The following is a 17,633-nucleotide window of genomic DNA, read 5'->3' as shown; positions in this document are numbered from 1 at the left end:
AAATAATTGTGGAAATAAAAATGAAAATTTTCTATTTATATATAAAAATTTATACAAAAAAATATCATAAACATATTTAATGATGAAAAGTTATTGAATGTAGTCATAATGATAGAAAGAAGAAATAGTTGGAAAAGTGACAAAATGGTCATTTAGAAAATTTTAGGGCATGACATCAGCAATTCATGGAGCAATTTGTAATGAGATTAAAAATATTAGGGAGACAAATGTAATTTTTCAAACGTGAGGAAGGGTCTGTATTAAACAGAAACCTCAGTGGGTGTCAGTATAATTTACCCTAAAAATAAAGTAAAAGTTAGTAGCTAATGCATTCTTAACAAGTATATTAAGAGCATCTTCGACACTAATAAGCATTTTATCTAACTAAACATTATTATAAAATATACATTTTATTTTACCTATCAATTTTTTCATGTTTTTACTCTAACCCTACTATTTATTTTAACTATTCATCCAAATAGTATTAACTTTAAAAAATATCACATCAGTAACAAAGATAGAGAAAAATGATCACAATGATTTGAAAGCTAGTTACATATATATTGTGAATATGAGTTGAGTAAAAATATCTAGTGCATTGAAGTTGAAAAAAGTGACTTATACTAAACATTTTGACAAACAAACATTATATGCCTAATAAATTAGTGATACTCTAAGGACACTTGTTAATAAAATCCATAAATAAATGTGAAATTGATTTGAAATGATTTTGAGAATACAGATAAATTTTAAATAGTTTTGGAAAAATTTTAAACAAATCCCCTTTCAATTTTTGACTCTAAAAAACTGTTTTTAAAATCCAAACCAAACAGGTCATGGATCATTAAATATGCAATCATTTCAATATTAATTCATTAATAAAATTTAAATAATATCACGAGATTTTACCTATTAAAGAAAATTATGTGAACCCTCAAAAGTTTAAACGAAACATTTCCAACAAGAAATTTTCGTTTTCAACCCATGTGAAAAGAGCAAATTTGAAAACAATTCACCTTCAACAAAACTTACAAAGACATACACACACACACAAACAAAACAAAAAATAAAAAAATCAGTGTAGGGATATATTTTCTGAGTACCAACACGTGGCCAAGGTGACGCCGACGTGTCAGCCGAGGTGCCACGCGTCCTGGTCATGACGCCGAGGTTATCTCGGCTAGGCCGAGGTTACCTCCGAAGATATCGGAATCCGGGATAAACGGATAAGGCACAAGAGTCCTAGAATGAGGAAGGACTTTAGCATGGATAAGGATAACACTCTTAGGGAGTTTATCTTTATCTCTTGGAGAGTCTAGGATAAGCACTGAGCAGAAGTCCATTGAAGCTAGGCTTCTATGGGGACTAGGATTGAATTAACTATAAAAGAGAGGCACCCCCGATGGGTCTAAGGTACGCAATTTATATTCTAAACAGTGAGATTAGCATTATTGATTATCTTTGAGAGATATACTGACTTGATCGTCGGAGTGCTCCCGGGTGGACGAACCACCGCCGAAATCTTCTCTTTCTGTTGCAGGTCGGTCATGTGCCATCTATTCTACCAGTGCTCTCCAGCTGAATACTGAGTTTGGCAGTGTGGTCAGAAATTCACTCACACAATTTGGCGCCGTCTGTGGGAAAGAAAAGAGAATAGATGGTCAGTGACGGACAGAAGGATAAGGTTGGGGACGAAATCCCTGCTGGGAGTGGTAAACACGTTGACCCAAACGTGGAGGAAGATGGTCGCAATGAGGAGACTCAGAACCAGAATCACGGCAAGAAAGATGTCGGCCAGGATGGCGACGTACCAAAGAAACCAGATCGAAGCGGATACTACAACGAGGACGACCTCCAGGTATGAAAGGATAGATGCCTGTGGAGGGACGAAGAGGTGAAAGAGATGGCAAACAAGTTGGCAAACCTGCAATCGGTCGTCAATTTTATGATGCAAAATAACGTCATGCAGCCACCATTCCCGCTGCAAGACACGCCGATTCCAGCGGCCGATTCCAGAAGGGAGGGTAGAAACCAGTCCCAATAGCCCCTTAGCACACCAGAAGCGAAAAACACTCTCACCGGCCTTCCTGGGAGGTTGGGCAAGGAGAGTAGAGGAGAGAAGAGTCACGAAGGACACATCGCACTAAAGAAGCAGACCCTAGAGAACATCGGCATATTCAAAGGTAGGAGCTGTGCTTCGACACAACTCATGGAGAAAGGTTGAAAAGGGCCCACAACGAAGCTGAGAGTAGTATGCCAAAAAAAATGAAGTCGGGAGATAGCCGAGCACCTGGGCAGAGCAAGGAAGACTTGAGAGATTACCTCAAGAGGAAACAACAGAATATCGATGCCGAGGTAACTGCCCCTGTTAAGCCGAGAACACCATTCTCAATGGAATTGGACAAATTTGAAGCTCCAAAGAGATTCAGTATGCCGAGGTTCCAAATATACGATGGTAAGTCGGACCCCAACTTCCACGTTAGATTATTCCTGAACTCAATGGCATTGTACAGTGGGAACAGGCCGTTGCTCTGTAAAGTGTTCCCCTCATCCTTCGGGGAGATTGCATCGAATTGGTTTCACAAACTGCCAAAGGGAAGTGTGAAGACCTGGGAAGGCCTGGCCGAGATGCTTGTGGCTAGGTTCGTAACAAACAAGCTACAGCCATTAAGGGTGGACGCATTGATGGCTTTAAGAATCAGTAAGGATGAAGGCCTTAGGGCCTATGCAAAAAGGTACTATGAGGTGTTCAACCGAATACCCGAGTGCAACCAAGAGGTGGCGGTCGTATCTTTCAAGAACGGCTTAAAAGATGATTGCCCACTACAAAAGTCTTTGGCGAAGACATTGTCAAAAAGCATGGAAGAGCTCATGGCTAGAATTGAGAAGTATGCTAGAGCCGAGGAAGACATGTCAGGAGCTAAGAAGACAAAGCAAGAAAAAGGTAACGGCTCGCCGAAGTGAGGCCGAGGTAACAACGGGTCCAACAAGCAAGAGGTAGGACTGAGGGCTACACAGGCAGTCACAACTGTGTTCCGGATCCCAATCTACAAAGTCCTGGACAAAATCCGATCCCAGCCCTATTTCAGAGCACCAGCTAGGGTGCCAGGAGAATTTATGGGAAGAAGCCTTGGTAAGCATTGTGCTTACCATAACGAAGATGGGCATATGACTCAAGGTTGCAGAGCCCTGAAAGCACACCTGGTAAGGCAAGGCCATTTAAGGGACCTTGTAGATGAGACTAGGACAAGGAAAGAGAAGGTAAGACTGCCTCAGGCACCAGCAGCTCCGCCTCCCCCAGCACAGCAACCACAGGCGAGCGGACCTCGGGTAATTAATGTAATTCACTCGAAGGTCAACAAAAATGAAATACAGGGGGAGACCCAGAGGGTAAAACACTTGCAGCACGTGTACCAGGTCAGGGAAAAACGACATCGGGCCGAGGTGTACCAAGGACCAGCAGTGTCCTTTACTGAAGCCGACCTTGAGATGGTCCAACATCTCCACAATGATGCCTTGGTAGTATCCCTCCAGGTCGGGGAGTGCCAAGTGAAGCGCATCCTAATCGACCAAGGCAGCTCTTGTGACATCATGTGCATCAGGTGTTACAAGGAGCTTGGCCTTCACCTAGACGATTTGGAGCAATCCAATGGCCCAATGGTCGGGTTCAATGGAACGCCGACGTGGCCACTAGAAACAACGAGCTTGGAGGTGCAGGCTGGCACTAAGAAGATACAGACAGAGTTCACCATAATCAACACACCCTCCCCTTATAATGCAATTCTGGGGAGGCCATGGCTGCACGCAATGAGGGCTGTTCCCTCAACATTGCACCAATTACTGCGGTTCCCAACAGAGCATGGGATAAAAGAAGTCAGAGGAGATCAGCTGCAAGCAAAGAATTGCTCCATGGCAGCAATAAAATCTACCTGCAGCATACGAGAACCAGAGAAGGCAGAAATCGAAGACGAGGATGTGAAAGTCCTAGAAGATATCGACAAGGAGCCAGCCGAGAAGAGTGAAGAAGCACTGAAGAAAATCCTCGTCCAGGAGGGGAACAAAGAACGCTTCTTCCTTCTCGGCTCGGGCTTAGCCGAAGAAGAGGAAAAAGAGTTGGAGGCTTTCCTGAGAGCAAACATTGAAGTGTTTGCCTGGACGCCCTACGAAATGCTTGGCATTGACCCCGAAGTCACTTGCCATAAACTGAACGTTGACAGGTCGGCCAAACCTGCAATCCAACGAGCAAGAAGACCGATGTTGATGCACGTCAAGGCAGTGGAAGAGGAAGTAGACAGACTTCTGGAGGCCAGGGCCATTCGAGAGGTAAACTACCCGACATGGTTATCGAACACAGTAGTGGTGAAGAAAAAGAATAGTAAATGGAGGGTCTGCGTTGACTTTACCAGCCTAAACAACGCCTGTCCCAAAGACAATTTTCCTTTACCCAAGATTGACCAGCTGGTGGATCCCACTTCAGAGCATGGAAGGATGAGCTTCCTGGATACCTACAGGGTGTACCACCAGATAGCCATGTACCCTCTAGATGAAGAGAAGACCGCGTTTATCACCCCAATAGGGCTGTACTGCTACAGAGTGATGCCCTTTGGGTTGAAAAACGCAAGAGCAACTTACCAAAGATTGGTAACCAAGATGTTCAGACACCTGATTGGCCGAACGGTGGAAGTTTACATCGACGACATGGTCGTAAAGACCAAGGAACGTGAGGGTCATCTGGCCGACCTAAAAGCAGTCTTTGAAATCCTTAAAACATATCGGCTCCGACTCAATGCATCGAAGTGTGCATTTGGAGTTGGATCTGGTAAGTTCTTGGGATACTTGGTGACCAGAAGAGGCATTAAGGCCAGTCCAAATCAGATCAAGGCCATCCTGGAATTGAAGAGCCCGACATCGGCAAAACAGGTACAAATGCTGACTGGAAGGGCCGCAGCCCTGAATAGGTTCATAAGCAGAAGCTCAGACAAGTGCAAACCTTTCTTCAACTTAGCAAAGAAAGCCACAGATTTTTTATGGACCGAGGAGTACGAAGTTGCCTTGGCCGACTTAAAGAAGTATCTGACCACGGCTCTAGTTCTTTCTAATCCAGAACCTGGAGAGGAGCTGTTCCTGTACTTGGCAGTTTCAGAACATGCCATAAGTGCAATGGTAATCCGAGAAGAAAAAGGGGAACAAAGGGCTGCTTACTATGTAAGCAAAACCCTGGCTGACACAAAAACCAGGTATTTACCCCTAGAGAAGTTGGCGCTGGCATTAGTAATGGCTTCAAAGAAGCTGAACTATTATTTCCAAGCCCACAAAATTGTGGTGTTAACAGAACACCCATTGAAGTCCCTGTTGCAGCAGGGAGACCTGACAAGCAGAATAGCCAGATGGGCAGTGGCCTTGGGCCAGTATGACCTAGAATACAGACCCAGAATAGCAATTAAAGGCCAAGTTTTGGCCGACTTCGTGACCGAGTTCACGCCTGAATCCATCATACATCGGGCTCCGTTGAGCCGACGTGAACGATGTCCAAACCAGCAAAGAGGACCCCAGCCGAAGGTAATGAAACAAAGGAAGGAAGAAAAACTCAGACCCTGCAGCATTTTCATCAGCGACTCCTTCCGACTGTTTGTTGATGGGAGTTCAAACCGACAAAGAGCGGGGGCAGGAGTAGTTCTGGTATCTCCAAATGGACAGATATTAGAACAATCCATTCGTTTGGGTTTAAGGCCTCAAACAATGAAGCAGAGTATGAAGCATTGATTACAGGACTGAAGCTGGCAGTAGCAGCAGAAGCAGATGAGGTAATAGTCTTCTGTGATTCGCAGCACATAGTCAACCAGACAACGGGAGAGTTCGCAGCCCGAGATGAAAGGATGTTGGCCTACACAAAAGAAGTCAACAGGTTGGTAGCCTTGTTTCATAATTGCCGACTACATCAGGTAAGCCGAGATGATAACAGTCACGCCGATGCACTGGCCAACCTGGCTAGTGCAATACAACCTGGAAAAGCAAGAACAATTATAGTTAACTACTTGTCGGGCCCCAGCATCGAGCCACTGACCACAAAGTGTGAAGCAATGTGTGTGGATATGGGACCAAGCTGGATGGATGCAATTGTAGCATTCTTAAAGGAAGGATAGCTGCCAGATGACCACAAAGAGGCACACAAGATCAGATTGAAGTCGGCAAGATCCACTCTAACAGCGGAAGGACATCTCTACAGAAGATCCTTCATTGGACCCTTTTTGAGGTGTGTACATCCTTCACAAGTTGAAGATTTTTTATATGAAATACATGAAGGAATTTGTGGAAGCCACGCTGGGGACAGATCACTAGCTCATAGGGCCATCACCCAGGGATATTGGTGGCCCTATATGCAGAAGGATGCAGAGGCCTATGTCAAGAACTGTGAAAAGTGCCAAAGGTTTGCGCCACTGATACACCAACCAGCAACAGACCTGAACCCAGTATCCAGTCCTTGGTCGTTTGCCCAATGGGGCGTAGATCTCGTTGGACAACTGCCCCAAGCAACTAGACAAAGGAAGTACCTGCTAATAGCAACAGATTACTTCACCAAGTAGATAGAAGTTGAACCCCTAGCCAAGATCCAAGATGTGGACGTGAAGAACTTCATATGGAGGAACATCATCACCAGATTTGGGATTCCAAGAGCAATAGTTGCCGACAATAGAACACAATTTGACAGTAAGCTAATCAAGAGCTTCTGTGCAAAATTCAAAATCAAAAATTATTTTTCAACCCCAAGCTTTCCTCAAAGCAATGGACAAGCAGAAGTATCCAACAAAGTTATCTTGGATAGGATAAAAAAGAGGCTGCAAGCAGCGAAAGGAAAGTGGGTGGATGAACTACCAAGTGTACTTTGGGCATATCGGACTACGCCAAGAAGATCAACTGGGGAATCTCCATTTGCCATGGCTTATGGCACAGAAGCAGTCATTCCTCTGGAGGTCGGCATTCTAGGGATCAGAACCCAAGGAGTAGAGAATGGGACCAATGATGTATTATTAGCCCGAGATCTGGATCTACTAGAAGAGAGAAAGGAGAGAGCTGCAATTCCGCTCGCAGCATACCAGCAGCATCTTGCCAGGGCTTATAATAAGAGGGTTAACCCAAGGGAGTTCCAAGTCGGTGACCTGGTCTTGAAAAAATTCGTCGGCAACAAAAAGGATCCCAGAGAGGTTAAGCTTGGCTCAAATTGGGAGGGACCCTACAGAATCACTTCGATATTGGGCAATGGGGCATATCGGCTTGAAGATAATGAAGGCAAAGAGTTGCCAAGACCTTGGAATACTTGCAACTTAAAATTTTTCTATCATTAGACTTTTTTGTTCTTTGTTATTTACCGAAGTAAATAAATAAAGTTTTAGCTTGACTTCTTACAATTATACGATACTTGCCGACGTTCTTGGAATGCATGCATAATGAGAACCCTAGTGGAACTTAAGTTCACATTAGGGGGCAAAGAATTGGAAAATGGTTCCTAGAAAGATAGAATATACAAACTAAAATTAGTTTAACACTTGTTGAAATTTGTGAAAAATTTACAAGTTGAAGTTAAACTGAGGTTATGTCTAACACTTGTTGAAATTTGTGAAAAATTTACAAGTTGAAGTTAAACTGAGATGATGTCTAACACTTGTTGAAATTTGTTAAAAATTTACAAGTTAAAGTTAGGCTGAGATCATGTTTAACACTTGTTGAAATTTGTAAAAAATTTACAAGTTGAAGTTAAACTAAGGTTATGTCTAACACTTGTTGAAATTTGTTAAAAATTTACAAGTTGAAGTTAAGCCGAGATCATGTTTAACACTTGTTGAAATTTGTGAAAAATTTACAAGTTGAAGTTAAACTGAGGTTATGTCTAACACTTGTTGAAATTTGTGAAAAATTTACAAGTTGAAGTTAGGTCGAGATCATATTTAACACTTGTTGAAATTTGTGAAAAATTTACAAGTTGAAGTTAAACTGAGGTTATGTCTAACACTTGTTGAAATTTGTGACAAATTTACAACTTGAAGTTAAACTGAGGTTATGTCCAACACTTGTTGAAATTTGTGAAAAATTTACAAGCTAAGGTTAAGGATGCATTAAACTGAGTACTTATGTACTTGCCGATGTAAAGTATTGGTGGATATAGCTGAGGAATTTCACCCCGAGAAAATTACACAGTTAAAGTGTGCATTGAAGATATGCAAAATATTCTAAGAATGGAATCATACAAAGCAGTAAAGAGAGGACAAAGATACAAGCATTCAGAAAAAGAAGCTGTATTAACATTTAAAAGAAGTCATGTTGGCCAAAGCTTACAATTGTCCCAAAAGAAGAAAAACAAAAGTACAAAGTATAAAGGAAAGGGACATCAAAATTAAGACTCTTCAACGACAGTAGATGGTTGGGTTTGAAGTTCAGAAGACTACTGGGAAGACATCTCGGCAGCCTTCTCAGCCGTGAGCTCGGCATCTATTTCTTGAAGGGTTTGATCGAGGCTCTTGTCGGCGAGAGGCACATCCGATGATGCCTTCCCAGGAGTAGCATCCTTGGGAACCTCCTCACCCTCCTCATCTTGAGTCAAGTCCAAGACTTGCTCATTTTGAGTAGGGGACTTGGCCCCAACAACCTCCTTCGACCTCCGTACCAAAACTTCCTCTTCAAACTCAGAATCGTCGTCAGATTGGCTTGGAGTTAGGGGGAATGGAAGAGAAAGGACGTCGGTGTTCCTGAGGGGGGAGTCCTCGGCGATTTCTAACTTTTTAAGTAAAGTCATCCAACCAAGGGTGAAAGCCTTGTTGCATGCCTGCTTTACTTGTTTCTCATAATCTGCCGTAACGTCGGCCACCCCCTCATTGTATCCCTTCTCGTCGGCGGCCTTGACTTCGGCCTCTTTTGTGGCCAGGGCTTCTTGAAGTTCCTTCTGGGCTTAGGTCATCTTTTCCTCGGCCTCTCTCTTTTCGGCCTCGAGAACCTTCTTGATGGCCTCAGTGGATTCTGTTTTTTCCTCTGCATCATCATTAGCTTTGATAACAGCCTCGGCTTGATCCTCCAAGGTCTTCATCTTTGATTGCAAGTTTTTATTAGTCTTCTGTAGACTAGCAGTCTCCCTCTTCTTGTCGGCCAGCTCCTTCCGATTCTCAAAAGCTTGCATTGAGAAAGAATGAGCATGCTGGATGGCCTGAAAGTGAACAGAGCAGAAGTTATTAGAAAATTTTTCAAGTACGAAAAAAGAAAGAAAGATACCAAGTATGAAGACTTACTTGAACAGAGTGCTGGAGCATCAGGGCAAAATTTTCATACTCGTTCATATTAGCGTTCCGATTGAGATCGCCGAGAAGAAGCAGAGTGGTACTAAGGGCGACGCCGACATTAACATCATCGGCACTATCGCCAGCTCTGACTGGCCTATCCTCCAATGTGATCTGGGGGGCCTAGAGGGAATCATGCTTCAAAGATCCCGAGGTGGTTGCAAAGGATGACCTCGGCCTCTTTGATCTAGCAGACTCGGATGGTTGGGTCTCGGCAGGCCTCTTTTCAGCGGCAAAATTGGACTTATCACTCTCAGCCAATTTGGAGATTGGCAAGGTGTCCTCAGTGTCAATCTGAGTCACCTTTGCCTTTGGCTGAGCCTTCTTAATTTTTTTTTCGGCTTTGGACGCTGAGTGGGTGCTGATTGAGCGTCTACGGTGGATAGAATGTTGGCCAAGAGATCTTTAGCAACTGCTTTCTGGCGGCCCATCTCGGCAGCAAAAATGGTTCGTCGCCGGCGTTGGCGTTGGGATATCGGGATCAGATATGGAGCCAAAGTTGACGGATGCTATGCTGGATCAGAAGTTGATCCTTGATCTGGCCGAGATGTGGAGGCAGCTTGAGGAGTTGTGGCGGAAGGAGGAGACAGACTCTTCTTCTTTTTCTTCTTTAGAACGTTGGGAAGAACCAACTTGTAGGTGGGAATAAAATTAAGTACCAAAGGGGCTCTCCACTTGAGGACTGGCTAATCCAATAGTTTCCTCAAGTCTTTGCTGGGAAAGAAACACTGGCGGAAGCCCTTTGGTGGCTGAGGAAGAGCTGCAAGAAAAACAGACATTAGAACAAATAAAGTATTGAAGACTTTAAAAATGAATAAGTGCAAACAATGGGCTCTTACCATTACCCTCTACAAAGACTGATCGAGGAAGAGGGTAGAGGTGGAGGTCCTTGTCTAAAGTGAACTCCCAGTTCCCCGAGGTAATGAGATAATCATCCCCAGCTCCCTTGTTGGAGTCAGGGAGGTCGGCAATAATTTTGTACTCTGTGGACCTCGGCTTAAGGTAGTAAACGTAGCCCGTATCTTTTTTAAGGCCACACATGGTGTAGCAGTACTGGAAATCGGCTAAGGTAACCCTAGCGTTTTCTTATTTGGCTAAGGCTATTATGTCATTGATGACTCGGTAGGAGTTGATGGCAAGCTACATCGGGTTCAACTTATAATAATGAAGTATCTCACGGAAAAGGATATTTAGTGGGAGCCGAAGTCCGCATTCAATAAAAGCTACGACACGGAAAGTCATAGAATCAGTCATGGGCATGATGGAGTTATCCTCCCCAGCCAACCTTAGATGGACGTCGGCAGGGATGGAAAACTCTCGCCTAAAGTATTCTAGCTTGGTCGAGGTGTCTACCCTATGCCTCCACATACCCATGATGTCATCTTAAATGAAAGGTGTGTGACTTCGGAAGGGAATGTTTTGTGATGATTTTGAATGACCTCGGCTAAAACAAAAGGGGGAATACGTTCAGTTTTTCCTAAAAATTCGAGGGTTTCACAAACAAATCCCAAACCTAGATCTATGGAAACGAAGATTGAAGGCACGAATCTGGAAAAAAAAAAACACAGAAAACAGAAAAGGAAGAATGTGTTTTAGAATCAAGAAATAGTGATGAACTATCAAGAACACTATTAGTGTAAGGGTATAAGGCCAAGAACAATGGCAAAAGTGCAAGAAGATTGTGAGCAGTGTGCGTATTCAAGACATTGGCAAAGGCAAAGTCATGCAATAAACACACTCACATACATGATTCATAAATTGAATACTCGAGCAAAACAGCAATGGCAATCAATAATGAAGCAGAACTTTTTGAAGAGCAACAAGAAATAAAACCAGGAGGAACAGTGGCTTACTAGAAAAAGTGAAGCCGGTGTAAGGATCGCCAAAGTCAGACGACGGTTGCAAAAACGACAGTGCAGTGAAAAACTCGCCGGAAGAGGTAAGCGGAGCAAGTTGCGGAGCTAGAGAAGCTTGAACAATGGAGGATTGGAAGAAAGAGCTAGAGAGAGAGAGAGAAAGCCTCAGAAACGATGGAGAAGAGTGAAAAGACAAAGGAATGAGGGAAGTTTTGTCAAAAAACGCAAAAAGGCGGCCGAACGGAATTAATGAGCCTAGAATGACAGATTTGTTAGACGGCGCATACAGGCGCGAGACGACTTGCAAGCGCGTACAGAGTACGATCTCGTAAAGGGAAGACGCGTGGCTAAAACGGTTGAGTTTTTATGTATGACAGCTCATGCGCGTGAAGGAGCTCTTGGAATCCTTGGTCTTTAAGAAGGCATGTTGGCCTTAATGATGATCTCGGCTGAGAGATTTTGAGTCGACGTATTGGAATCAAGTACTGATATAGGTTCCATCACCTCAGAACGCCAAGCTAATAGAACCTAGGGGGCAATTGTGGGGATATATTTTCTGAGTACCAACACGTGGCCAAGGTGACGCCGACGTGTCAGCCGAGGTGCCACGTGTCCTAGTCATGATGCCAAGGTTACCTCCGAAGATATCGCAATCCGGGATAAGCGGATAAGGCACAAGAGTCCTAGAATGAGAAAAGACTTTAGCATGGATAAGGATAACACTCTTAGGAAGTTTATCTTTATCTCTTCGAGAGTCCAGGATAAGCACTGAGCAGAAGTCCATTGAAGCTAGGCTTCTATAGGGACTAGGATTGAATTAACTACAAAAGAGAGGCACCCCCGATGGGTCTAAGGTACGCAATTTATATTCTGAACAGTGAGATTAGCACTATTGATTATCCTTGAGAGATATACTGACTTGATCGTCAGAGTACCTCCGGGTGGACGAACCGCTGCCGGAATCTTCTCTTTCTGTTGCAAGTCGGTCAGGTGCCATCTATTCTACCAGTGCTCTTCAGCTGAATACTGAGTTTGGCAGTGTGGTCAGAAATTCACTCACACAATCAGATAGTTGAATATTTTCATCAGTCTAGTTGTTTTTTGCCATGGAAAATAATTGAGGGAATTGTAATTCAGTGGGTTTTGATTTTATTTTTTTTTTTATAATTTTTTTGTTGTTTTTTTTTATAAATGCATGAAAAAGTTTAGAAATTTAATTATTAATATTTATAAAGTTTTATCACTGATGAATAATTTATTTTCTAAATATATGCTGAATTGTATTTTTCCCAAAATAATTAGGCGCAGTTGTATCTTCGGAATTTCTTCTCTCAAGTTTAAATTTGAATTTGAGTGAACTTGAGGAACCAACAGAGCCCATTAGAGGGCTTATTTTGATAATCTGAATCGTTTATTTGTAGGATATTCTGTGTATATTATTTATAAAAAAAAAAATTAGATCAATCTGATAATCATAATTTTTTTATTTTATTGTTTTTATTTCAAAATAAATAAATAATGTTACGATTATTAAATTGACTTAATTTTTTTTTTCTATAAATGATATACATTGAGGGTTTTATAAAATAAATTATCTTAATTATCGAAACGAGACTCAAGTTTAAATTTAAACTTGAGAGAAGTACAAAAGCCCAACTCTTTGTGTAGGACTCCATTTGAATGAGTTGATGTCAAGGATTTGAGGTTAAATTTTATAAAATTATTAAAAGATTCATTTTGAAAGTAGTTTGAAAACTCTAAAATGAAGGGTTGAGTGGAGCCACCAAAAATATTTTACTAAGATCTTTCAAAAGTACAATATCTTATAAAGGATCTCAATTTATTAGTTTCACCAAGCTATTCGAAATCAATCAATAGAAAGTTCTTAAATTCGTTCTTGTTATTTTAATCAAAAAATTTATTTTGAATTAAAGATTACACTTCTCAAGTTATTAATATCAAATCGATTCATTTCAAATGTATAAATCCACAGATCCGAAGGAATTTAGGCCTCAAATCCTAGTTTGATTTGTTTGATTTTTTTTCTCTCCCTATTTTGGCTTATTTTGGATACACAAAAAATAAGTAGTTTATTAGTTTATTGACTTATTTGAATCACATCATTTCTCTACCATTTTGTGCATCATTTCGTAATAAGTAAAAAAATCAAAAATAAATAAATAAATTACACTTTACCCTTTTTTATGTTTGACCACTTTTTCAATTTGAACCTTAAAAGGCTTTTTTTTTTTTTTTTTTAGCTTTTCGTGTTTCAATTTTTTTCCAATTTGTTTTCAAAACTAACCTCTATTTAAAATTAAGTAGAAAATGACACATTAACAGGCGAGTAATATAAAAATATTTTATTATATATAACTCACACCTCTAATACAAACTCAAACTCTAATATAATAATATATTTTTTATATTATGTGACAGTTATCATGACATTTTTCTATCCAATTTTAAACAGAAAGTAATTTTAGGAGTAAACTGAAGAAAACTTAAAATAAGAAAGATCAAAGTGAGAAAAATTAAACTTTAAAGATTAAAGAAAATGGCCAAATATAAAAGGGAGAAAGTGTATTTTTATCGTAAAGAAGAAGCCTTACCCGAAACAAACCATTGTTGTAAAGGATGATCTTCATCATAATCAAACATAATGACAAGATATAATATGATAATTGACCTTAGGGGCTTTCGCTGTCACGGTTTTTGCTTTAGTAATTGCTAAATTGTAGTCTAATAGATGATCTAAATTGTCAAAATCCCCAACCAAGATATGTAATATATATATATAGGGCTTAGGGTTTATCAACTAGAACAATTTTGTGTGATATGAAAATATATAATTTGAAGTACTGGACTCTATTTAAAAATTTGGTTCTTTCAAGAATAGAACAAGAAAATGTTTGTTTTTTTAGAACAATGTTCAATTCCATCAACTATTCACTATTTTTAAAATTAATATATCCATAAAAATCTCATTCAAACTTATTGGATAAGAACTCCAACAAATGGGATAAAGTGGCAATCACTGGTTTTCAACTTTTAAAAACAGTTTTTTGAATTTTTAATTTGTATTTTTAATAATTTTTTAAAATATTTTAATCAAATTTTTTTAATTTTTAGATTTTCTTAATCTTTATATACTTAAAATTATAAATAAATTTTCAAAAAAAATTATTGAATGCAACAAAATATGAAAATATATTGAATTTTTATATTTTTTCTATTTGATATTTTTTTAAAAAAAAATCACAAATATTATGATTTTTAAGAGTATTTAAGTGTATCTAAAAAATAAAAATTTTGCTTAAAATATATATATATATATATATATAAAACTACTAAAAACAAAAAAAAAAAAAAAAAAAAAAAAAAACTCAATTTTATGAAAAATTGACTCGGTTATGGTGAATTGTCCAATAATAATTTCTCACTGTGAGTTCACTTAAATAGTGAACCTAATTCTCAAAATTAAATAAAATAAATAATATGGTAAAAGTGTTATGGTTGGTGAAAGTAATCGGAGTGATGATACAGATACAGCGGCCCATGTCCCCAGTAGGTGCAGTCACAGTATAGCCAGCTAGCTATTAGAGCATCTCCAACCCACTAGGCATATGATGTTTGTTAGTCAAAATGCCTAATATGACTCACTTTTTTTTAACTCCAATGCACTAGGCATATGATTAGGCATTTTGGCTCATCTCAAATTCACTAGCTACATGTAGCTAGCCTTCAAGACTAGGCAAAATGTATTTAATCATTAAGATTATTTCCCTCCATCTATATTGCTGATGTGGCATTCTATGAAGTTAATAATATTTGGATGAATAGCTAAAATAAAGAGCATGGTTGGAGTAGAAACATGAAAAAATTGACAAGCAAAATAAAATGTATACTTTATAGTAATATTTAGATAGGTAAAATGCCTACTACCGTTGGAGATGCTCTTAGCTAACAATGTGGATTACATCAAAACAAATTCTCAATTAATTGGATTTTGTTCTTATAAGCTAACAGTAGCATGTGCACAGATATCATCATAAATAGGAGTATCATTATCAACCAAAATAATCTATGACTATGAGCCAACCACTTCACATGCAACAAAAATCAACTCACCTTAAGCAATAAATATTAGGATTTCATTATTTGTACTTTAAAATAAAAAAAAGCAAAAGATATAATAATAATAATAATAATAATAATAGATAATCAAACATGAGTAAAATAGTTATAATAATATTTTGTTTTTTTTTTTTTTTTTCCTTTCTTCTTTCCAATGTCCAAAAAAAATTTCATGACCTGATGAATGCACCAAACTGCGCACACTCTCTCTCTCTCTCTCTCTCTCACTAACCCAAATTCCAATTGTGTATCAATTTGGCTTGTTATCATCACTTTTGTTACAACTTTCTTGCAATTCATCACCACCTTGTTTTGGGCTCTCAAGTGCCCTCTTCTCTTGCTCTTCTTCTTCTCTCATCAACCCACCATTTGCTCTATTCTTCTTCACCCTAGCCTTCAATGCCTCCAACAATTCATTAACCGCCTTGTCTTTATCACGCCTGTTCTTGATCAACACCTCACTGATATCTGCTGGTGTCATCTGAGCATCATCAACAACCTCACCCAATTCCTTCAACACCATCTCATTCAAATCTCCCTCACCATATCCCAAATAATTCTTCAAAAGAATCTTAAGCGATGGGAATGAACAATAGCTCATGAATATATGCATATCCATCCTCCCACTTCGCAGCAATGCCGGGTCGAGCTTCTCCACATGGTTGGTTGTGAACACGAATATCCTCTCGCTCCCACAACACGACCACAACCCATCAGTGAAATTCAACAACCCAGAAAGCGTAATCGAGTTTCCGCCACCATCATCGCCGCCGCCTCTCATTTCCGGCAGCGGTCCGCCGTCGTAGTGGTGGTTCCTCCCCGGAGCATCACCAGCATTCTTCTTCCTGTTAGTCAAATTGATAGAACAATCGATGTCCTCAATCACAATTATGGATTTGGAACTGGTCTTCATCAAGAGCTTCCTCAAATCGGAATTGTTATGAACCTCAGTCAATTCCAAATCGTAAATGTCGTAGCCGAGGTGATTGGCCATGGCAGCAATCATGCTTGATTTTCCAGTTCCTGGTGGTCCATACAATAGATAACCACGCTTCCATGCTCGACCAGTCTTCTGATAAAAAGACTGACCGTTAGCGAAGTCATTGAGATCGGCCATGATCTCTTCTTTCTTCAGTGGATCCATTGCCAACGTCTCGAATGTGCTGGGATGCTTGAAAGGAACAGAATCCCAAGGATGGCCTCTCGAATCGAGCGACCCACCTCGTGAATTTGTGTATAAAAACCGATCCTGGTTCTTTCTTCGAATTTCATTGGCCTTGTCCATGATGTGATCGAGATAGGAATCGAGGACCAATGACTTGTCCTTCTTCTTGATTCGAAGAGTGAAACCTCGCTTGTCTTCGGGCAATGGGCGCCAAGAGAAGGTCTGGTTCTGGCGGGGAGTGATGACGTGTTCCCAGAGGACGGGAACGCCGAGGAAGACGTCGACGAGGTTGTCGGAGTTGGAGAGGCCGAAGGTGACGGCGGTGGAGTTGGTGGCGCGGGTGAGGCTGAGGCGGCTGCCGGTGATGGAAGCGGAGGTGCTGAGGTAGAGTTGGGCGGCGTTGTAGAGCTCGTTGGTGTTCACGCCGTCGATCTCGGTGATGTCGTAGTAGCAGTAGGAGGAGCAGAGGTTGAAGACGCGGCTTAACAGCTTCAGAGACGCCACGCGAAGCTCTGCTGGGAATACTGCGTGGAGGAGGCTTTGGCAGAAGGCCCAAACGCCCATTAGTGATGCCAAAGATGTCCAGAATTCCTTCATTTTCAATTTTTTTCTTTTTTTCTTTTTTGTTTTTGGCTAGTGGTGGTGGGAAACTGGTTTTTGAGAGATGGGTGTTGCTAGGTTTTTAGCGAGAGTTTATGGTTTTCGGAATTCTTGTAATGGATATAAGTTGAAAATGAGAAGGTTTGGAGAGAGAGAGAGAGAGAGAGAGAGAGATTGGGGGGGGTATAGATAGGAGGTGGTGGTGGGGAATTGAATGGAGATGAAGAGAATTCTTGAGTTTTGAGAGATGGGTCTTTCTTGATTTATAGAGGAAGTAAATGGGTTTTGGAATTCTTGAAATGAGTGATAAGTTGGGATAGAAAGACAGAGAGAGAGAACGGGGGAATAAAGGAAAGAAAAATGTTATAAATTTTAAATTTTTTATTAAATAAATAAATAAATATTTTATATAAATATAAAACTTATAAAATTATAAATTTCATATTCATATAAAATATTTGATTACTTATTTAGTTACAACTTTAATATACTACCATAACCTAAAGGAAATGAAAAGCTCAAAAAGGTAGAAAAGGGTTTTGAAATTGGGTG

The 17,633-nt window shown here is 40.3% G+C and overlaps 1 protein-coding gene across 1 annotated transcript; it reads right to left on the bottom strand.

Moving 5' to 3' along the window:
- Positions 1–15,311: 15,311 nt before the first annotated feature.
- Positions 15,312–17,410, bottom strand: LOC114257811 (AAA-ATPase At5g57480). Its single transcript, XM_028197619.2, has one exon. The coding sequence runs from the start codon at positions 17,076–17,078 to the stop codon at positions 15,567–15,569; it is 1,512 nt and encodes a 503-aa protein (XP_028053420.1). The 5' UTR covers positions 17,079–17,410; the 3' UTR covers positions 15,312–15,566.
- Between the last annotated feature and the right edge of the window lie 223 nt (positions 17,411–17,633).

The sequence above is a fragment of the Camellia sinensis genome, chromosome 3 (genome assembly GCF_055761805.1).
Source record: "Camellia sinensis isolate YWXY chromosome 3, ASM5576180v1, whole genome shotgun sequence".
NCBI lineage: Eukaryota > Viridiplantae > Streptophyta > Magnoliopsida > Ericales > Theaceae > Camellia > Camellia sinensis.
Note: the sequence above shows the minus strand (reverse complement) of the source record. Positions and strands in the feature narration are given on the sequence as shown.